The 25,096-nt window shown below is 37.7% G+C and overlaps 1 protein-coding gene across 1 annotated transcript in view; it reads left to right on the forward strand.

The window, feature by feature from the left end:
• ctxnd1 (cortexin domain containing 1) overlaps window positions 1-22,395 on the forward strand; it is a 31,802-nt gene extending 9,407 nt beyond the window's left edge. Inside the window, exon 2 of the mRNA XM_084403534.1 lies at window positions 20,280-22,395. Coding sequence (XP_084259660.1) covers window positions 20,334-20,513 — 180 coding nt within the window. The 5' untranslated portion in view covers window positions 20,280-20,333 and the 3' untranslated portion in view covers window positions 20,514-22,395. The remainder of the gene's footprint in view (window positions 1-20,279) is intronic.
• The last annotated feature ends 2,701 nt before the right edge of the window (window positions 22,396-25,096 follow it).

Raw genomic sequence — 25,096 nt, forward strand, 5'->3', positions numbered from 1 at the left:
TGTGCAGATAATTGATCCGTTCAGTTCGTACAGCTTATAAAAGCTCCGAACGTGCGATGAATATAATTCATAGCTTGATTATATGTTTCGGTGTGTGCGCTCAGAGTATAGCCTACCGGCAACATGTGAGAAGTGCCGGTGTTGTGCCGAATTTCGACCCCGCCAAATTATTACGCCCCCAGCATTGGTAGGTTTAGGATTGGGGTGGGGTTAGGATTAGGCAATCAGGTACTGACTTCAACGAGGGGGGTAATAATTTGGCAGGGGGTCGAAATTCGGCACAACACCGGTCCACTTTGAGCGCTGACTGTAATAGAGGAGCTGCTTGTCATTGTGAAAGGTATCTAATCTCCATCAAACAGGACTTTAGCGTCCAGAGATTCTGAACAACCCACCCTAAAGAAAGTGTGAGTGTGTATTCATGCTGCAGGATTGGCCCGAACAGATGCGTTCTCTCTGGTCTTCATCTCTGACAGATGGTCGTGATTACAGCTGGGAATTGGAAACCAGTTGCATTTGTTAAAAAGTAATGGAACAGAATGATTTCCATGACTTTCAGTTTGATTAACAGTTTTAAACGTCTGTGAGTTGCAGCCAATGCGCATGGAACACTGTATTTGTGTTCGGGTCATTTTAACCTGGAGAGGATTTTCTTTTCATTGCACTAAAACTTACTGACTTCACTCACACCCAAGGTATAAATACTTTCGGTAATTTTTTGTGAGTTTTTCCCTCCTTGTTACACTTGGTGTTCCTTACCGGCCTACAAAAATTGCTTATAAATTACTCTGTATTATCACCAAATGGATTCAATCTTTTTGTCAACTTTTGTATTTCTTTTTTAATCTGATTGATCGCCTACTTTATCTGAGCTTATGCACCTAAATGTTTGACCAAAAAAAGCATTATTTGTGGGTAATTTTGGCAATATTGAATCAAATAAAAAAAAAGAAGAAGAGTTTTTATGGCACTAGTGTGCTTTAATGTTTAACCAGGAAGTTTGTTTTGAAATACTTTTATCTTGTTCAAAATGGCACAAAGTCACTTAATTGAAAGAAAACAAGTTGACAAAAAGATTGAATCCAATATTTTGTGATAATATAGCATAACAAACGATTTACAAGCAATTTTTAAAAGGCTGGTCATTTTTGACCGGAAACACAAAAGGTGTTACTTGCTTTTCAACACAGCACAGTGTTTAAAATACTCTGTTTCCAGCAGAATTACTTAATCCACAACCAAACAACAAAATAAATTATGTTTGAGCATGCAGTCTGAATTAAAAAACTGTTAGCCACAAAACATTAAAAAGACTACAGTAATTTTTCACAACATTACATTGCATTGTTTTCACTGGTCGCACACAAAAGGAACCATAAAACATTATCTGTGTAGTCTGATTCGTGAACAAAAGACTCTTATGAACTAATTATTTTTCTTGAATCAGTCAGAAAGACTCATGAATCACCCTCAAATTAGTGAGCTATCGATTTATATGGATTTAAAGTTTGTGACACAAGCTGCTTTTTCATATTGTTGGTTGTATTCAGTTTGTATTATGCTTTTAATATTTGATGCATGCATTGTTGCAGCTCAAACAATATATGTATGTTTTAAGGATTTAAAGATATTACTGGAAAACAGGTAAAAAAGACAATACATTAAAATGAATAATGGAATTAATTCATACAAATTATTAATATTTATATTATATTATATTATTATTTTTACAGTAGTTTTGTTCAGGATACTTAGAAATAAATATTGGACAACATTTTCCTTAAAAATAAAAATAAAAAATGGATAATGGAATTGTTATAAGGAATAGTTTTTTAAATGGAAAAAATTGAAAAGTTTAATCCGAGTCAGAATAATGGTTAAATTCCTTCCAATTCCCATCCCTTGCCATGATGAATGATATAATTAGCTGATAGCTTCCATTTTTTCCATGCAACACAACCCAACACACAAAGGCTCATACACAAGAGTGTTTAAAGAGGTCCAAGAATGTATTTCCCCGCTAGTCACTCGTAAATTGAGTTGTTCTTCATGTCAGGCCTGAGTGGCACTGTAGTCTCTCTCTCTCTCTCTCTCTCTCTCTCTCTCACACACACACACAGACACACTCTCACACTCTTTCACACACACACACACACACACACACACACACACACACACACACACACACACACACACACACACACACGTTATCTCCCATCCCAGCTTCGACAGCTTAACACCCTCAATGGCTGAGTCGTTAATCACCGCATGCAATTATCAAAATACTGCAAATGTTACTCACTATCACAGCTTAAATGATAACAGTCTGTAAAATAATTGATTAGACCCTTTAACCACCAAAACATATGGGTACAATACTACTCAACTAAGGCCAGAAACATTCTGGATGCAAGTACCTGGATGCTTGGCCGACACATTGCAAGTGTGCATTGAATATACTCACATGCTCTCTTGCATTGCTGTGGTGATAATGTCTGTGACATAATTTTATTTTTTTATTCAGTCAGCTGTAATATGTTGACAGTTCAACTTTAACTTACTTGTTTAGTAAGATTCTCTTCAGACTGTTGCTCTGTTATGACAGTAGTTGGCCTGAAAGAGAAAACTGACTGAAGATGAACAGTTTATGCTAGTACCTGCTTTGGGTTGCATTATGAATTGCGGTATGACATCTTTCATAGCAGTGCTTGCATTCGCATACTTGCCTTAAAGGGATAGTTCACCCAAAAATGAAAATTCTGTCATTAATTACTCATTACCTCATATCGTTCCAAACCTTCGTTCATCTATGAACACAGATGAAGATCTTTTTGATGAAATATGATAGCTTTCTGTCCCTCCATTGACAGCTACACAACTGAAACGTTGATGCTTCAAAAAGTTCATTAAGAGATAGTAAACCTAGTCCATATGAATTGAGTGGTTTAGTCCAAATTTTCTGAAAAGACTTGATCACTTTATATGATGAAAATATTAAATTTAGGCTTTCACATATAAACATTGAACTCAACTGAACCTGCTAGATGCGCGAGAACAAACCTCTTACTGAAGCTCAAACGTGTTGCGTAACACAAGAATGAACCTCATTGGTTCTTGCTGAAGCTCAAACGTGCTGCGTAACACAAGAATGAACCTCATTGGTTCTTGCTGAAGCTCAAACGTGATGCGTAACACAAAAGAATGAACCTCAATGGTTCTTGTGCGTCAAGTGAACATGTTTGAACTTCCATTTACCTCAACTGATGTGTGAGTTGATGAATGCTTATATGTGAATAAAGCCTAAATTCAATCTGTTCATCATATAAAGCGATTGTGTCTCTTCAGAATTCATTTGGATTAGTTTTATGATCATTTTATGAACTTTTAGAAGAGTCAAAGTGGTAGTTGTGTAGCTGTCAATGGAGGGACAGAAAGCTCTCATTTTTCATCAAAAAGATCTTCATTTGTGTTCTGAAGATGAACGAAAGTCTTACGGGTTTGGAACGACATGGGTAAATATCCCTTTAAAGTTTCAGACCACACTTACCACAGTTTTACTTTTTTAATTAGAACTGGAGTAACTATGGTATTTTGGCCCAAAACTAGACTGCCATGGTATACTTCTCTAAAGGATTGTGATGCATTAGTGTTTGTATTAACTAATAACTCTCACACCTGAATGTTGCAAGTCAATTAAAATCTTTAGCATTGTTGTTTCATAATTATGCTAAAATATATGCAGTGTTTGATAGGGCTAATCAAGTTGTGATTCAAAACGGCAATCATCACTAACATTGCTCATAGTTAAGCTGTTAATTTGTTCAAACTTCTAAGAATAACTCATCAGAAGCCATGAACAGCTTTAAATAAAGCTATTTTAACTATTAACTTTAACTACCCCATTAAATAGTTTGCTGAATGCAATTGCAAAATGTTTTTTAGGGTTAAAGGAAATGTCTGTAAACTTAACGGATAATGTTCTTGCAGAAAATGAGAGGTCAAAATTGGCCAAAATCAGTGGGTCAAGGTTTGCCCCTAATGATTTATTTTGTAATTACCTGATGCAGGAATTAAGCCTTTTTGTCTTACATTTCGACAAGCTCAGTTCTTTTCTGTGAATTGGAATGTGTGCAAAGGATTGTGGGTAATTGAAGGACATGAAGGATATGCTTGATGCATCCTTCATAATTAAGTGAATGAAGGACACAAAGCTAAGGCTTTGAGACGGCCTTCGAATTGAGACGGCCTTCGGCGGCGCTTGATGACATGGCAGCCGAGATATGCGGCTTTCCATTTGTGAAGCACACTTTAATAAAGCGCTGAAGTGATGATATATTTTTTAGGTCAACCCGGAAAATAGCTTCAGCCTGGTTCCCTTAAACAAAACCAAAAGGATTTTTCCATTGACTTTTGGATTACTTTCATTTGGAGCACTACATTTATGAATTTTGAAGCCTATAAATACAATCACCAGAAGTAAAAAGCTAAAGTTAGGCTATAAATGATCTTCACCATGGTTGCATGACTTTAACGTCACCAGCATTAAGCTCTGACAACATTTCAATCTTTATTTGAAATCTACAAGTTGGAAAGTTTGAGTGTGATTATAAACATATTGAAGCAGTGAAAGCGGACTAGAGAGTAGATGAGTTTACCTATTTGCCGTGGTGATGTTTAAAGGGATATTTCACCCAAATTTACAATACAATACAAATTTTATTTCAATAGCATATTTAAAACAACTGCCATTGACCAAAGTGCTTACCAGCATAGATAATACAACAAAAGCAATTACATACAGTCACAAAAACAAAACTAAATCATGTTCACTCAATCAGTTCTAAAAGCCATACTAAAAAGATATGACTTCAAACTAGACTTAAAAGCATCCACAGATGGGGAAGATTTAATGTGCATTGGAAGAGGGTTCCATAAGCGTGGAGCTGCCACAGAGAAAGCCCTATCACCTTTTGATTTTATGAAGATGAAGAATCATCTGAATCATATTTCTTCTGTTTTGATAAGGTATCACAAGGTCAACAATAAATGTTGAGGCAATACCATGCAATGCTTTAAAACCCATCAACAAAACCATAAACTCAATTCTGAATTTTACAGGCAGCCAGTGTAAAGAAACCAAAACTGGGGTAATTCTCTCTCTCTTCTTTGTACGAGTCAAAAGTCTGGCTTCAGCATTTTGCACTAATTGTAGACGAGATAACTGACCCTGTGAGATACATATATATAAAGAATTACAGTAATCAATGCGTGATGATATGGAATGCAAGAATATCAGTCTCCAGGTCCTTAAAGGAGAGAATTGGTTTCAGCTTAGAAATAGTTCTGCGTTGATAAAAACTAGCCTTAATAACACTAGTGACCTGTTTATCTAAAACCAAAGCCGAATCCATGATAACGCCCAAATTCTTGACATGATCTGAAACACTTATCGACAGAGTCCAACCTACTTATTATTTCCTTAGAGCCAGAAGAGGGTCCACAGACAACACACTCAGTTTTATTGATATTAAGATGAAGAAAACTGCTTGCCTACCAGGCTTTAATCTCACCTAAGTACTATACAACTGCATCAAAAGATTGAGAGCCTTTCTACTGGAATATATAACCGAGTGTCGTCTGCATACAAATTATACATAATATTTACGAAAAAATTATTAAGCCTATAAAGGGCACATGTACAAAGAAAATAAAAAAGGCCCAAGTATGGAACCCTGTGGCACACCACAATGCAAATTAGCTGACATAGAATGCAAATTTCCAATGTAAACCGAAAATAATCTGTCCTTTAAGTGTGATATAAACCAGGTGGTACCCTTAATGCCAATATCTTCCAAACGGCGTAATAAAATACCATAATCAATGGTATCAAAGGTGGCCGTGAGATCGAGTAGAATAAGGATAACTACCTTTCCAGAATCAACTGCTAATAAAACATCATTAAAAATCTTAAGGAGGGTAGATTCTGTACTAAGTATGGAACAAGTTGTGATAAAACAATCTTTTCTAAAATGTTCGATTAAAAAGGTCATTTCGATATAGGTCGGTAGTTACTTAAGACTGTACAATCTAAATTAGGTTTCTTATAAAGTGGCTGCACTAATGCATGTTTAAAACAGGCAGGGACATTTTCATTGATCAAGCTACTATTAAAAAGAGATTGAATACCTAAAAGATCTCAAACAAATTTAACAACAGCCAAAAATTCACTAACCAATGGCTTAGAAGGACAACACACATGTATATTAAAACCACCAAGAATAAGAAAATGATCACAGGTAGGAAAAGACAAAAACTTAATAAATGGTAAAACTTTATAATAACGATCAGTTGTAAGTCATTTATAAGTGGTTAGTTAATGATGAACTAATCATTTACAAAACATTCATAAATGATTAGCAAGTGATATACTAATATTTTATGTATGTTTTGTAAATTCCGTTACAAGTCATCTACAAATGATTAGTAAATGATTAACTAATTATTTATGAAACATCACTATGTGTTCATAAATGATTAATAAGTAATATGTTAATTATTTTATGTATGTTTTGTAGATTATAAGTCATTTACAATTGATTAGCTAATGATTAACTAATCATTTACAAAACATGAATATGCGTTTCATAAATGTTTAATAAATTGTTATTTTTTTGTATGTACAGCGGGGAAAATAAGTATTGAACACGTCATCATTTTTCTCAGTAAATATATTTCCAAAGGTGCTATTGACATGGAATTTTCACCAGATGTTGGTAATAACCCAAGTAAGCCATACATACAAAGAAACAAACAAAAATAAGTTCAGAAATTAAGTTATGTGTAATAATGTGAAATGACACAGGGAAAAAGTATTGAACACATGAAGAAAGGGAGGCGCAAAAAGGCATGGAAAGCCAAGACAACTGCTGAAAACTTACAGTAATTAAAAAGCAATCCAGCCCCCTGTCAGTGGAAATTAATAACAGCTGGTTCAGTCCCAAATGATGGCCTACAAAAAGGTCTCATTGCCAAGGTGTCACACAAGACACATCTCATGATGGGTAAAAGCAAAGAGCTGTCTCAAGACCTTCGCAACCTAATTGTTGCAAAACATAATGATGGCATTGGTTATAGGCGCCATTCTAAGCTTCTGAATGGTCCAGTGAGCACTTTTGGGGCCATAATACGGAAGTGGAAAGACAATAATTTCACCATAAATTTGCCTCGACCAGGTGCTCCTCGCAAGATTTCTGACAGAGGAGTGAAAAGAATAATCAGAAGAGTTGTCCAAGAGCCAACACCAAGTTGAATGGTGTTTTTAGGGTAATGTGCACTGCCATTTCTCCTCTAAATATCTCTCATGTGACCACACTATATTCTCCCAGTATTTCACTGGCTTTTCCAAATGTTGTGCAGCAAACTTTAAATGAGCTTCAACATGCTTTTTTTTCAGTAATGGAGTCTTGCGTGGTGAGCGTGCATACAGGCCATGGCGGTGGAGTGCATTACTTACTGTTTTCTTTGAGACAACAGTACCTGCTATCTGCAGGTCTTTTTGAAGCTCTCCACAAGTGGTCCTTGGCTCTTGGACAACTCTTCTGATTATTCTTTTCACTCCTCTATCAGAAATCTTGCGAGGATCACCTGGTCGAGGCAAATTTATGGTGAAATTATTGTCTTTCCACTTCCGTATTATGGCCCCAAAAGTGCTCACTGGACCATTCAGAAGCTTAGAATGGCGCCTATAACCAATGCCATCATTATGTTTTGCAACAATTAGGTTGCGAAGGTCTTGAGACAGCTCTTTGCTTTTACCCATCATGAGATGTGTCTTGTGTGACACCTTGGCAATGAGACCTTTTTGTAGGCCATCATTTGGGACTGAACCAGCTGTTATTAATGTCCACTGACAGGGGGCTGGACTGCTTTTTAATCACTGTAAGTTTTCAGCAGTTGTCTTGGCTTTCCATGCCTTTTTGCGCCTCCCTTTCTTCATGTGTTCAATACTTTTTCCCTGTGTCATTTCACATTATTACATTTACATTTACATTTTACATTTATTCATTTAGCTGACGCTTTTATCCAAAGCGACTTACAATTGCTATATATGTCAGAGGTCGCACGCCTCTGGAGCAACTAGGGGTTAAGTGTCTTGCTCAGGGACACATTGGTGTCTCACAGTGGATTCGAACCCGGGTCTCTCACACCAAAGGCATTTGTCTTATCCATTGCGCCACACCACCCCGCTTACTTGGGTTGTTACCAACATCTGGTGAAAATTTCATGTCAATAGCACCTTTGGAAATATATTTACTGAGAAAAATGATGACGTGTTCAATACTTATTTTCTCCGCTGTATGTAGCAATTAGAGGGTGCAGAAAGTGTTGTAAATGCCTTGCATACACGTACAGATCATTTGTAACAGGTAAGGAACAGTGTTCAACACAATGGCGTGTAAACACATGAGTAAATCATTTACAACACTTTCTGCATCCCCTAATCTAAAGTGTAAACTATTCATCGCTTGTAAATGTGTTACACATCATTCGTAGATAACATTCGTAGATCTTATGCCTTTTTGATTCTTGAAGTGGTAATCTACGAATGATGTGGAACACATTTACAAGTGATGAATAGTTTACACTTTAGATTAGGGGATGCAGAAAGTGTTGTAAATGATTTATTCATGTGTTTACACATCATCTATAACAGGTGTTGAACACTGTAGTGTGTACTGCAGTGTAAGTGCTGACTGGTGAGGGTATAGACAGCTGTCTTCTCTGAAACACATGGAGTCTTTAACCACTGTGCACCTGATGTGAGCAAAACATTAAAAAAAATTTAACATCATTTATTAAACATTTACGAACGTATAGTCATGTTTCATAAATGATTAGTTAATCGTTTACTAATCACTTGTAAATGACTTGTAACGGAATTTACAAACAATACATAAAATGTTAGCATATCACTTGCTAATCATTTATGAATGTTTTGTAAATGATTATTTCATCATTAACTAACCACTTATAAATGACTTACAACTGAACGGTATTAGAAAGTGTTACCAATAATGGCATTTCAAAGCTGGTATAAGTCCCAGATGGCAGCTGACAACATTGACAAAATGACAAAATGATTTTTGTACACTGTTGCAAAGTTCTAGGAGAGTTAAAAAACGAAATAATTAAAGGGAGAAAGTTCCGATGAAGGACTTAGGTCCAAATCATCAAGCCGCACGTTTCAATCACAAAAAGGAAGACCAACATTTCTGATGAACAATAATCATTTAAAATGAAAGATTTATTCACCAACGACCTTGCATCTTGACAGAGATGGAGTTAACAACTTGTGAGAATTTTTAAAGCATTTATCTCGTTTCAGCGATCGAAGATTAAACTCACCCTCAAGTTGTTCCAAACCTGTATGAATTTCTTTCTTCTGCTGAACACAAAAGAATATATTATGAAGAATGTGGGTAACCAAACAGCTGATGGGACTCATTGACTTCCATTGTATATATTTTTTATTCTTAAACATTCCCACATTCTCAAAAATATCTTATTTTGTGTTCAGCAGAAGAAAGAAACTCATACAGGTTTGGAACAACTTGAGGGTGAGTTTAGTTTAATCTTCGATTGCTGAAACGAGATAAGTGCTTTAAAAATTCTCACAATTTTTAAAGCTAATTTATCAGCTTTTCATCTCCTTTCAAACGTGACCATTCCAGAAATGGACAGAATAAATGGAGAAGTCGTTAACTGGTTTGGTCTGTGTTTGCGCTTTATTCCCCAAACAAAGCGGTTTCTAAATGATTTAGGGATTCTTTTTTAAAGCCGCAGCCCATGTCCACAACGGGGTTAATACAGAGATGAAAGGTTTCCTTCTCCGTGTGTCCTGGTTGGAGGGGACAGCTGTAATTCTCCATTAAATTGCTAATGTCGTTGCCATGGTTACTGTTGCCTGCGTCCTTGAGTGAACACTAATTACTGTTCTCAAACAGCATGTCCGCTTAAAGACCAGACCTCACAGAAGACCTGAAAGGGCCCGTGGGCTTGATGAATGCAGGGATGATCCACAAACATGCTGACAGAGGTGGAACGTGGTACGGTTCTTCCAGACAAGGCCTCCCAGATTGGAAATTTGTTTCATTATTAAAGTAGATTTCTTTTCAATAGCGATAATTGCTGCTTGCTATATTTGAGATTGTTTTAGTTAAAATGGGGGCAATTAATTTGTTTGAAATAGCGCTTTATCATCATAATGATATATCCATCCTCATGCCTCCTAGTGAAGGTTCGGGCGAAGCATCACATATTGAATTTGGGATTCACTGTGATAAATGAAATATGGTCTGAACTGCATTGCAGAACATTACTGGTTTAAACCTCATTTAATTCAAGTACAATATATGAACACACACAAACCTTTGATAAAAAAACAACTTTTCTATACAGTTAAAATATGAAGAAATCTAAGGCCTCTTGGGAATTTTTTTTAAATTAACATTTTAACAAGACTGATATTTAAAAAGAAATGCTGCTCTTGCATTAAAAAGAGAGAGAGAGAGAGAGAGAGAGAGAGAGAGAGAGACTGTAAAAGTTTTTGGGCTTAGAGTGACGTTTAAATCCTTTCAGTGTCCCCCCATTACCTTCACATAATGTCACTTAAAATGACCTCAGACAATGTCTGTACATGTTCAGTATTGTTGTCTACAAAAGAACACACTTACCCAGCAGAACTGCAGGACTAATGGAGCGCAACGGTGACATTTTCAGCACTCCTGGTTTCAGAAGAATTTCCCCATTCTTTTATTTCCACAGAGATGAAAAAAATTTCAATAAAGAGTTATGATCCATGTAACCAACACAACCAGCTCTGAGATGAATCACAACATTACAAAAAAATCTGTCATTTTAGGGTCAGTGTTGCCTCACAATAAAATAACTTTTTATTTTTGAGTTTGAAGTTAGAGTTGTCTCCGCATAAAGAACTTTCCTAACTTATATCTGAATGAAATTTAGTATGGAACACCTAAGAGGCCTTGCATTATTATCTTGAGATCATGAGAAAACAAGACATTCTCAAATGAAAATCAAGCTCCCTTAAAAAGCTACACCCATCTGAATGCATTTGTTGTATATTTAATGTTTTAAATATGTTTGTGTAAATATATTTAACTACCACTTGTTGGTGAGCAAAGCGTCCTTAAGCAGATGAAGTTTATGCAACATATTCTAGAGTCAGTCACCATTACCAGATCCACTTCACAGCCAGTAATAATCAAAGGATGATAAAAAAGACAATCAATGCTTCTAAGAAATGCATTAGCAACAGTACTTATTTACTTTTTGTGTGCAGACAATGAAATTGACTGATGTGGCAGATATTGATATGCAACCCGCTACTAATAGAAAAGGAATCGATTATACTCCTGTCTTCATATCTAGACATAAATAAGAGGAAATAAAATCATTATCAAATTGTACTTGGCATCTTCGCTCAATGATGTATCTGAATTAATGTTGTTTAGTGAGTAATCATCTGTTACATCAGCCATCTGTACTGAACTAACTAAACGTGAGCGGACTAATGCGTTTTTTGTGTGCACTCTTATCATGCAAAACATTTTCATCACTATGCATGCACTTCTTTTGAATTACTAATATGGCACTGTTATGGCTGAACATCACATTCATAATACCTGTTTAATGATCTCATCAATGATTCACGTTAAACTCTAAAAATGCAGAACACTGCATGATTACAAACTATAAAACACATTTACAGTTATTTGTTTAACAGAGAATAGAACACGATGAAAGGAAGGAAAAAAAAACTAAAGAGAAAGTAACATGAAAAGTGATGCAATGCAAAGAGAATAGTCTTTAGATGTGTGCATAATGCAGTCAAAATTAAAACAGTCAAACTGCTGAAAATTAAACAAAAAACAAAAAAAAACGTATAAAATACCAATTAAAATAGAGAACAGTTCTTTTAAATTTTAATCATATTTCATTCTATTACTGTTTACTGTATGTTTGATCAAATAATACATATATAGGCCATATACATACATACACATATATATATATATATATATATATATATAAAATGCACACTAAACTCTCTCTCTCGCTCTCTCTCTGTCGGGAGTTTGGGGTGTGTGAGAGTCTCACGGGTGAGAGGAGCGATTTAAATGTTGTTGTTTTTTCTCTTTTCTTCACTTTTTCTAGCTTTGGCTTAAATCTTTTCTGATATATGTTTTCTCCCTTTCTGTTTGCAAGGGTCACTTTTGTTGTTGTTGTTGTTGTGGTTTTCTTAAGATAGCATTAGGTGAGTGTTTTTAACATTAGAAAGTGTGGTGGGACGGTAAGATCTTTCTAAGTCGTGGCTCTAATCTAAGTGGAGGTGTTGCAATTCTGTTTTCAGAATTGAACTCAAAGCTTTTGGTTTTGGTGAGAATTTGATCTCTTGGATCAAACTGTTATACACTGGAGTTTCTACATTGTTAAAGGTTGGAGGTGGGCTAATTGTTAGTTCATATAAGACAAGGCAGTGTACTCTTTAGCAATTGAACCTTTACTATGCAAACTTAGGGAGAAATTGCAAGGGTTTCTAGTGAAAGGTTGTGAAAACAGGCCGATCACTCTTTCGGCCTATGCTGATGACATAACTGTTTTTATTACAAGTAATACAGATGTTATGAATTTAACAAATGCTTTAAACATTTACGAAAAGGCTTCGTCGGCTAAAGTAAATTGGGAAAAGAGTGAAGGATATTTATTAGGAGATTGCCAGGGCCCCTCCTGTGCTTCCAGGGGGAGTTAAATGGGGAGTTTGAAGATGTTGGGAGTGTTTTTAGGAACAGATCAATATAGGCAGAAGAACTGGGAGGGTATGGTGGAGAAAAAGTTTGACCGGTTGTCTCGATGGTCGTGGGTGCTGCCTCAGCTACCGTATAGGGGCAGGGTATTGGTCACGAATAATCTGGCTGCATCTGCATTATGGCATAAAATGAATGTTCTGGATCCCCCAGAAAGTGTGGTTGAAGAGCTACAAAGAAAGTTAATTGACTTTTTCTGGAATGGGCAGCATTGGAAAAAATCTGCTGTACTTTTCCTACCTATTCAATAGGGAGGACAAGGTCTGATGGACACTAAAGACATCTGACTTCAAGCAGCACAAAGATTACTGTATGCGGAACCGTGCTGGGCTGATACAGCGCGTGCTGTGTTGAGGAAAATGAATTCCCCATTCTACAAAGTGGGTTTGAGAGCATGGACTTAAGTTTTTATGGTTAAGAGAGTTCTCTCAAATATTGGACTTTGGACAGAGAATTGACCTCTCTTTATTAACCAGCACAGGCACTGGAGCCCAGGAGCATTCAGAATGTAATGGCAAGAGCGGGGTGTACAAGAATTGCTGACTTAAAGACTGGTGAAACCTGGAAAAGTCCAGAGGGAGTCATTTTCCCGAAGTGAAAATTTCAGCAGCGGTGGATGAAGAGCCAGAGAAAGGTTCTCTTCTAAATTTCAGGACTCCTGTGCTGGAAGGTTTTGAGACCGTCTCAAAAAAGGCACTATATAATATTTGTAATAATAATATATAATAATGTGTCTCAAAGATTGCAAAGAGACAAAGTGGTCAGATTTGTTCAGGCCAGACTCATCCCCTAGGGGCTGCTGGAGGTCCCTGTACAAACCTCCTATAGAGAAACACACTGCGGATCTCCAATGGAGGGTTGTTCACTGGGCGGTAGCTACAAACAGACATGTGGTACACATTGACCCCACTGTAGGGAAAGAATGTCCTTTTTGTGGCACTGAACAGTCAATAGATCATTTGTTTTTAAATTGTTTAAGGTCAAGGGGATTGTTTCAGATCTTAGATGGGTGGGTTAGAGATTTGGGGGTAGTTTTTAATAATGAATTTTTCATTTTTGGACCAAAATATGTTGCATCAGACAGGAAAAAAATCTTGAAATTGGGAAACTGGAAAAGGAAATTGAAAGGAGAGGGGGAAGTGGGTCCTGAGGTGGTTTTAAATGCTCTTATAGCAACTAGAATCAAGGCAGAGTTTGCATATTTTAAACTAATGAATAATATGGACAGATTTATTGAAATTTGGGCTTTAAATGATGTTCTGTGCACAGTGGATTATGAAAATGAGCTGGTATTAAATTTATGAATTTTTGTGACATAAATTTTTTTTTTAAATGAGGATTGTAAATTTTATTTATTAATTTGCTACGTTTATGATAATTTATGAGTTTTTGAGTGGGTATATATGTGTATGTACATTTGAGAAAATAAATGTTTATGAGGAATGTCTATACAAGGTGTATTTAACTCTCTCTCTCTCTATATATATATATATACAGTACACATACACTATCCATATATCCATGTGTATAATTAGCCCTCATGTTCCCATTGTCTTTGTCTAGCTTTGTTCATGTATCACTGGTGAGTGTTATGTTATGTCATGTCAAGTCAAGTTATGCTTAGTCAAGTCTTTGTTTATTTTGTACACGGATATGTTAAATAAATGCTGCATTTAGGGTTTGTCAAGCTCGCTTTCAGTGGACTTTATTACAGAAAGCTAGACCGCTAACATGGTGGATCGTCCCCTGGAGGCTTTTGTCAAGGAATTTTGTAGACTCTGTTATATGGTGGACTTTGATGATGTGGCGCTTAGATATTTGTGAGTGGGTCTGAGTGAACCCATTTGTTCCCAGATGCCTGGAGGGAAAATCCATTTTTCTTTAGCCAAATTCTTCCACTATGCTTTGCTGTTCAGTGGTTCATCATTTTCTGTGGGAACTGCGGATGAGTGCCCCGCAATACCCACCACATCAGAGTCCCATCACGCCATGGATGCCACGCCAGAGCCTCGCCATTGGCACCACGCAAGGGTCCTCAGCCAACCTGGCCGCCAAGCCTGAGCCTTGTCACATCATGGCCGCCACGCCAGAGCCACTTCACATCATAGCCGCCATGCCAGAGTTTGCCCAGGAGATTTTGTTGAGGGGGGCTATATGTAGGCTACCAAGGTCCATAGACAAGGCTGACCACTGCTCCACAACCCAGGCCTGCCACGACTCCACTATGTAGGCCCGCCACTGCTCCACGTTAGGTTTTGTTCATTCTTGCTTGCATGTCTTTTATTTTGAAGTTTAGTTATGGTTCCTGTTTGTCATGTGATTAATTGTTCTGTCATGTGCTTCCCTTGGTTCATGTATTGTGTTGTTCTCATTGGTTGGTTTAGTCATGCGCTTCTTCAGTTCTTTTTCCTGGTATTGGTTCATTGTGTTCAGGTGTTCCTTGTTTAGTGATTAGTCCATGTGTATAGTTAGCCCTCATGTTCCCATTGTCTTTGTCTAGCTTTGTTCGTATAACCACTGTTTGGTGAGTGTCGAGTCTTAGTCGAGTCGAGACGAGTCGAGTCGAGTCAAGTCTGTTTATTTTGTACACGTTTGTTAAATACTGCATTTGGGTTTGTCAAGCTCGTCGTCAGTGGACTTTATTACACACACATCAAACATACAGTAAACAGTCATTTGAAATATTATTACAATTTAAAAGAACTGTTCTCTATTTTAATAAATATTTTATAAAGTAATTTATTAGTTGAATTTTCAGCATCATTACTCCAGTCTTCAGTGTTACATGATCCTTCAGAAATCATTCTAATATGCTGATTTGCTGCTCAAGAAACATTTCTTATAATTATCAATGTTGATTATTATCAACGGTTGTGCCTCTTAATAACACTGCAAATGTGTTTAAATTGAATGCATTATGCTTAATATAAGTATTAATGTAAAAAAAAATCTGACCCCAAACTTTTGATTTCTAACCAGGTATAATTTATATAATGTAATTTAATATATATAAACCCTTAGATCCAAGATGGCGGCGCGAGTACATCGCGAGGCTCGCGGTCTCTCCAGATTCTGTAATTTAGCAGTATTTTTCTTGCTCATTTCGGGTCTGTTCGTCCAGAACAGTTGTGCCTTAACATCGTACACCCAAGGTGAGCTTTTGGATATTGGTTTGCGAATTTCCGACAGTTTTATGGACAACCTTCGACTCCTTCCTGAGATCGCCAGATCACCCGAGGCTATGCACTCTGCCCGGCCGGGCGGAAGTGCTCGCAGGCGCCGGCGAGATCGTAAACAAAGGCGGGGGAAGCGCGGAGGACTAAGAGCTAAGCTAAAGCTAACACCACACCGGCTCTCTTTACCCAGCATTTTCCTTGCCAATGTACGGTCGCTGTTGAACAAAATGGAGGAGATTCGACTCAACATCACATACAGCAAGAGACTTTTGAACTGTAATGTTCTAATTTTCACGGAAACATGGTTAAACAGCGGAATACCGGACAACGCTATTGAGCTAGCGGGACGCCATACATTCCGGGCGGATAGAACATTAGATGGCTCCGGTAAGACCAGAGGTGGTGGATTGTGCATTTACATTAACAAAGCTTGGTGCACAAACTCTGCTATTGTTGGGAGACATTGTTCAGCTAACCTTGAGTTTCTCATGGTTAAATGTAGACCGTTTTATCTACCGCGGGAGTTCACTTCCACTATTATAACTGCAGCCTATATTCCCCCGGATGCTGATGCCAAGTTTGCTATGAAAGAACTTCACGCAGCCATCAGTAAACAACAGACCGTTCACCCGGAAGCTGCGTTTATTGTTGCGGGTGATTTTAATCATTCAAACTTAAAGTCAGTGCTACCGAAATTTCACCAGCATGTTTCCTGTCACACCAGAGGAAACAAAACCTTAGACCATGTTTACACAAACATGGCTGAAGCTTACGTCGCGACACCCCTCCCCCACTTGGGAAAGTCAGATCACCTTTCTTTGTTCCTCACCCCCAAATATGCACCTCTGATCAATCGCGTGAAGCCATCAGTGAAGACCATCAAGGTGTGGCCTGCGGGGGCAGATTTCTCACTCCAGGAAAGGTTTCTACACACAGACTGGAGTATGTTTGCTTCTCAAGCCACCAGTGGCTCTCACACGGACATTGACTGCTACACCTCCTCTGTACTGGATTATATTAATACCACCATTGACAGTGTTACAACCCAGAAGCAGATCACCACATACCCAAATCAGAAGCCATGGATGAACAGGGAAGTGCGACTCCTATTGAAGACACGCAATACTGCCTTCAGATCAGGAGATGCACAAGCCTATAGCACATCCAGAGCAAATCTGAAAAGGGGCATCAAAGAGGCCAAGCACTGCTACAAGCTTAAGATAGAGGGACACTTTTCCAACGCTGACCCTCGGCGCATGTGGCAGGGCATTCAGGCCATCAGTGACTACAAACCCTCTCACTCCACCCCCGCAGCCACTGATGTCAACTTCCTGAACGAGCTAAATGACTTTTATGCTCGCTTTGAAAGAGACAACAGAGAAACTGCCACCAAGCTCAAATCCTCAGCTGACCACCCACCGATCACACTCTCCTCCACAGATGTCTGCAATGCACTGAGCAGGATCAGCGCGCACAAGGCTGCTGGACCAGACAACATCCCTGGACGCGTACTCAGGGCATGTGCGGAGCAGCTCGCTGGGGTTTTTACAGACATTTTCAACCTGTCTCTTGCCCAAGCAGCTGTACCAACATGCTTTAAATGCACTTCCATTGTGCCAGTGCCAAAACACTCCAGCCCGAAGTGCCTTAATGACTACCGCCCTGTAGCACTCACACCCATCGTAATGAAGTGCTTTGAGCGGCTGGTCCTGGCACACCTAAAAGACTCTCTACCATCCACATTGGACTCACACCAGTTTGCCTACCGTAGCAATAGGAGCACAGAGGATGCAGTCTCCATGGCACTGCACTCTGTGCTCACACATCTGGACAATAAGAACACTTATGCACGCATGCTGTTTGTTGACTTCAGCTCAGCATTCAACACTGTCATCCCAACTAAGTTAATAGCCAAACTTGGAGACCTGGGCTTCAACACCTCCATGTGCAACTGGATTTTGGACTTCTTGACCAACAGACCCCAGAATGTTCGATCAGGCTCCAACTGCTCCACATCCATCACACTCAACACTGGTGTACCACAGGGCTGTGTGCTAAGCCCGTTCCTCTACTCCCTCTTCACCTCCGACTGCAAGCCTGTGTACGGATCTAATTCCATCGTCAAGTTTGCGGACGACACTACGGTGATTGGTCTCATCAGCAACAACGATGAGACTGCCTATAGGGAGGAGATCAAGCACCTGGCCACATGGTGCACCGAAAATAACCAGCTCCTCAACACCACCAAAACGAAGGAGCTCATCGTGGACTTCAGGAAAGTGTCAAGAGGCACACACGACACCATCCACATCAATGGAATGGCTGTTGAGCGTGTCTCCAGTTTCAAGTTCCTGGGGATCCACATCTCGGCGGACATGACCTGGACAACCAACACCTCCAGCCTGGTCAAGAAGGCTCACCAGCGCCTTTTCTTCCTGAGGACACTGAGGAAGAATCAGCTTTCCTCCACTATCCTGGTGAACTTCTATCGCTGTGCAATAGAAAGCATCCTGACCAACTGTGCTACAGTGTGGTATGGGAGCTGTTCTGTTGCAGAGCGCAAGGCACTGCAGCGGGTGGTGAAAACCGCCCAGCGCATCACTGGGACTCCACTACCTGCCATCGAGCACATCCAGAGGAAACGCTGTCTGCATCGAGCTCGCAGCATCCTTAAGGACTCCTCTCACCCAGCCCACAGACTGTTTTCTCTCCTGCCCTCCGGCAGGCGTTTCAGGTGCCTCCGGACCAGGACCAGCAGACTAAAGAACAGTTTTTTCCCCAGAGCTGTCTCTTTATTAAACTCTAACCCTCATTGATCCCACTCCCCTCATATACTGATTGACTCTCCTCTCCCTCCTCACACCTGCCTCCATTTTGTTATTTGCAATACTATAATGTTCATTTGCACTGCTGACTGTTATTACAGTAACAACTGTTTACATATGCATCTTGCACTACTACCTTGACTGGAATATGCTCAATTTGCACTGCCGACTGTTTATTTACAGTACCGACTGTTTATATATACATTGCAATATCGTACCTTAACTGTAATATGCAATTACTTTCCACTGCACTTTCACTCGGATAGCTTCTGTCCAAACTTTATTTGCACTACTTTAAATCCATTGTTATACTGCTCATTAGCCTAACTTATACATATATCTATTTGTTAAATTCTGTTTATAGTAATAGCCATCTGTATATTATGCTCACATTCTGTTTATAGTAACAGCCATCTGTATATATATTCATAGTACATATCTATCTGTAAAATTCTGTTTATAGTAACAGCCATCTGTATATTATATTCAGTACATATCTATCTGTAAACATTCTGTTTATAGTAATAGCCATCTGTATATTATTATATTCAGTACATATCTAGCTGTAAACTCTGTTCACAGTAATAGTTATCTGTATATTATTCATAGGACAATCTATCTGTAAATTTTTGTTTATAATAGTATTCAACTCTATATTTATTCAGTACATATCCATGTTCTGCACTTATGGAACCACTGTATATCCTGCACTTGCTGCTATTGCACTTCTGGTTAGACCTAAACTGCATTTCGTTGCCTTGTACCTGTACTTGTGTAATGACAATAAAGTTGAATCTAATCATCTAATCTAATCTAAACAATGCAATTTAATAACAATGTACACAAATAAGCTCAATCCTGCTCTATCCGATTGACAAGACTGTTGGAACATTTTTGGAAATTGCTGATAATGTGCCAAAAAGGCAAACTTATCCCCTGGTACCTGGCCAGCATCGGCTGATAATTGTGGCAATTTAAAATCAGTTTGGCAAGGGTTAGGGCTATTAGTCACAAGTTTGTAGTTCAAAATCATGTACACATAAGAGCTAAATATGGTTGTTGGTTTCTTAATTCTACAGTTCTACAATCATATGCACAAATTACTCCTCTCTCACTCCATATAGAGTCACTGAAAAGTCTTTCAAAAGTCAAACAATTGATAAATAGCTCAGACCGAATGTAAAAACTAATGGCCCCTTTATAGCTCAAATGCAGATTTTACTACAATATTATCTGTGGTAATTCGACAACAGGTCACAGATGCTGTTGATGGACTTTAAGCTAACCTAACCCTAACCTAAATCCTTTATGCAGATTGGTTAAACCAGCTCATTTTATTGGACTTTCTGGCTAGCATAGATTTACTTGTCTCTCAATCTTCCCACCCTCAGATAAGTGATCAGGATGGTAGCAGAGGCCTGGACTGATGAGGACAGACTGAAGCGATGGAGGAGACAACACCAGACCCTGCTTTTGTGGATGTGGACCAGGGTCTGACCCTGGCATGCATAGCCTTCCTCTGTCTACTGCTGGTGGCAATGATCATCCGCTGTGCCAAAGTCATCATGGACCCCTACAGCGCCATTCCCACGTCCACCTGGGAGGAGCAGCACTTGGACGATTAACAGATCCGAGTCTGCAGTGCACCAACACCATGTTTCAACCAGTACAAGATGACTATGGGATATTTAAGCTGCTAGTCATCTTCTGCTTTAAGGATAACAAAGTTTCCTAAGCTGAAGACATCTTTATGGAAACTGATTTTAATTCTTTGCAACTAACTCTATCAAAGAAGGCATGAATCCTGAAATGACACCCAATGAAACCACTCCAAAACCGAAAGCGCACAAGGCCAGAGAACCAGACCAAACAAACCAAAATCAGACACTTCTAAACCACACTAACCTGATGCTCTGTTCTCACAACCAATACATCCTGAATTTATAATAAGAAACATGGGAGCAAATTTATATTTTTATATTACGATACACACCTGAACACACTTCTAGCTAAGCAAGCAAAATTTTGTATGCAAACAAAGCTGCATTCTTAGCATTGCCACAAGGGGTGCAATAGCAGACATGAACTTTCTTCTACTGTCAATCTTCATTTACTTATGGTAGAGCAAAGTTAGTAAACAGTATTTATTTAGACATTCACATTTGCTGTTAACTCTATCGCCCCCTTGAGTACTTTGTAATCACCCCTACAAGTACAGTTTGTACAATGGAGCTGCATCCTTGCAATTCATTGATGAAGCGTTCACATTTACATAGTTTTTGGTCTAAATTGTGATTATATTTTTGCAAGACGACAAAACCATGACTGAATGCCTTGGGGCAAAATACTTAAGATGAAAAACACCACAAACTGTTTCATTCATCTGAATGTTTTTACAAGAGCATCTGTCTCTTTCAATCACAATCTGATTCCCTGACGTGGTTTGATTTTGTTGTCTTTGATGAAGTGTACGCATTTGCAGAGAGCTATAGTCTGCACTGCATGATGTCAAGTGCCTCAGCTGAAGTCATAAAAATGAAGTAATAAATGTATCTTTCATTCATGGGCACAAAAGAAAAAAATGCCAATGTGTCCTGTCTGATAAGAAAATGCAATTGTGCTACATGTCTGTTCTGAACCACAATAAAGATTATATTGATTCCAATATTTTTGGTAAATCATCACAAACCATTGGTGAATACACTGCAAATCTTCTCACTGGAAATCTTATTCTTACATGTAAGAATATTCATGTAGCTTATTCATCACTTTTTTTTTTTGTATTGCCAACGTGTGAACAGCTTGTAACAAAACCTAAACGAGACCCTCGACTTCCTAGGTTGTCTATGAAAGCCTGTAAACTGATTTTTGTGTGAAGGACTTGTGACGTTTTTACCGGGACAATCCAAAGGATGTGACATTAACGTGCGCTCCCGAGAACCTTCAATGACACATGAAATGAATGCTTAGCCTATACAACATTCAGAATACTACTGAAGAGCCATTCTGTACTGTAATGTCAATGTGTCATATAAGAAAAGTGATTAATTCAAAATAGTCTCATATAGCCAGTCTCAATGAATATTGGCCTATTGAATAAATATGAATAGATTACCCACATGATATGATGTCAGTCGATGCCATTGTTAGTCTGAGAACTTTTACCTTTCTAACATGTTATCTTCCTTCATAGCGCAGCCGCTCCAACGTTTACCAACAGTGCACCTATCTTTTAAATGAATGAACTGAACTGGTTCTGAATCCGTAACTCTCTGGGTAACATTTCAGTCACTCATGATGAATCAGTGCAAGACGAGTGGTTCTCAAATGAACAATTAACTCACAACTCCTAAAACTGAGAATGTTACTTGATTAAGCAGAATGAACAATTCACTTACTCACTGAACCGATACATTTTTCTAATGCAGTGTTGCATTAAAGGGAAAGTTCACCCAAAAATGAAAATTCTGTCATCATTTTCTCACCCTCAAGTTATTCCAAACCTGTATGAATTACTTTCTTCTGCTGAACACAAAAGAAAACATTTTGAATAAACCAAACAGTTGTGGGACACCGGTTATTTCCATAGTTTGGAAACAAAATAGATGTCAATAGTGCCGCACAACTGTTTGGTTACTGACATTCTTCAAAATATCTTCTTTTGTGTTCAGCAGAAGAAAGACATTCATACAGGTTTATAACAACTTAAGGGTGATTAAATGATGACAGAATCTTCATGTTTGGGTGAACTAAATAAGAAGCAGAGTTATCGAAAAAATCCATTCAAAACTGATTGGTTTGACTATATGTCATCCACTGATGAAAGCCTCACTGACACAACCAATCAAAGTTCTGACGTCTACAGAGCGCCTCCACATTTATCTGTGAAGAAGGTTTTATCTAGACAGCCAGACGTGCTTTGGTTGTTGATTTTTTACTTTTCTCAAGTAGAGTTTATAACAAAATAAGGCATTATAGTAACAAATTGTATATGCTGTAAATTCACATACAGCAGCATTGAGGAGCGTGACATCAAATCTGTTCTCGTGCTGCGTTATGATCGCTTTCATTAAAAACTGATTTATGTTTTTCCCTCGCATAACTCATCTCGTAGCCTACAAAATGACCCGATGATTCAGCACAGTGACAGTGAGAGAATTTGTTGTCCATCATAAGAACCACAAGTTTCTTTCCTCTCAACGTATTTATTTATCCATATGGGCGATCGATCAAGCTAAGAATACGTCAGCTTTTTATTTGCGGTTCAAATCATTTCCTGGCAGTGTGGCCAACATGTTACTTAACTCTTATCAACATTTGCATTGCATTTTAGCTTTTTTGTTTTTTTTTGGTGGGGTGGGAAAGATTCATGACAGAGTTTGTGCAGTCCAAATACAAACTGGTGTTTTAAACTGGAGTCCAGATTTGAAATACAACAAAAAGACATTATTACTACCCTAGAATAGGTGGTTCATGATGCAAAGTACATTTTTGAAATGCACTTTCAAGGGTTCAGTTGCGTTCAATATAATTATTTCGGTAAGAGTATATCTGCCTAATGGAAATATTCATCAAGTGTAGCCCAGTAATGTTTGGTCACCATTTTTTTTTCACTATAATGTCCAACTTCCAATATGAAACTAAATGGAGCATTAAGTAATTAAATGAGAAGATCATTGTTGTTTTGAGGTCTTGTACACTGTACTTCAATATAGGCAATGTGTCTAATGCATCAGACCTGGTTTTCATATAGCCTAAAATTGTAGACCAGGAATATAGTAAGACCAGGAGGATGTATTTAAAAAGTTAAACAGTAAAAAAAAAAAAAAAAAAAAAAATTGGGATAGACACTCTGACATGCATTTGTTGACTAATGTGAATTTTAGAGAGCTCCAGTTGTGTTTTGTATTTTTAGAACCATATTTTCATACATATTTTTATAATTGTATAGAACAGATTGAATATTTAAAAATTACACAATATAACTACAAAACACATCACAGAATTCATCAAATCCATTGTTAATAATTATAATCTATAATAATAATCTGTTTTCCCTCCAAATTGATGTCATTTCCTGGAGGATGATGTCATCGTGGAATTTTTATAATTTAGTATACATAAATGTAAATATGGGGGAATATTTTTGAAGACATTTTGAAAGATTTCAAGTTCAACAATACCTAAAAGTTTGAGTTTATTTACCTTTGTTTTTATTTCTATATTTAGATTTTTTTTTTGTCTGTTTATCCTATGAACCCCTGGTATTTGAAAATATTTAAAACTAACTATTTAACCAACCAACCAACCAACCAACCAACCAACCAATAAATTAATAAATTAATAAAAAGGGACTTACATAATGGTAAACTGATTTTCCATTAAAACATAATTCCTAAGAAAACATGTTGCTTGAAGAAAGGACAGAAATACATAAAAATATTAAACTGGTATTGTGATAAAATAACACATGTAAATAATCTTTAAAAAGTGATATATGATAAGAACATCAAAATGTACTGCATAGTAGGAATGATCATCTTACCAAAACATGCACAGTGTGCAGTATGTCACCATTTATTCTATAAATACTTGAATGATTTGATTTCCAATCAGTGTAAATGTGTTTACATCAGTGTTCAGGCAATTGTTTGAAAGCTTTGAGATTAGCTGTGCGCTACTAACTGAACTTTTAGCCAAACACACACACACACACTACACATTACACACTACAACAGCACTGCTCCACTTGCCACAGAACACACACAAATCAATACTTCTATTAACTTTAGAGGCACAGTAACTATGGGGGCATGATTCATGAGGGGCAGCTGGGTAAAAGCTCTCAGCAGAGCTAACTGAATTATGCTAACAGTAATCATGTGCTGCTGTTGAGGCCGGGTACACTATTATTCAAACGATCAGGATCGGTACCATTTTTTTTAAAGAAATCTCTTATGCTTACCAAGGCTGCATTTATTTGATCAAAAATACAGTAAAAACAATAATATTATGAATATTTTTTAAATAACGATTTATGTGAACATTTGTTAATATGCCATTTATTCCTGTGATGTCAAAGCTGGATTTTCAGCATCATTACTCGTGTCACATGACTCTTCAGAAATAATTATAATATGCAGATTTGCTGCTTGATTCTCTGATGAATAGAAAGTTCAACAGACCATTATTTGAAATATAATAATAA

The sequence above is a fragment of the Rutilus rutilus genome (genome assembly GCF_951802725.1).
Source record: "Rutilus rutilus genome assembly, chromosome: 3".
NCBI classification, from domain to species: Eukaryota; Metazoa; Chordata; class Actinopteri; order Cypriniformes; family Leuciscidae; genus Rutilus; species Rutilus rutilus.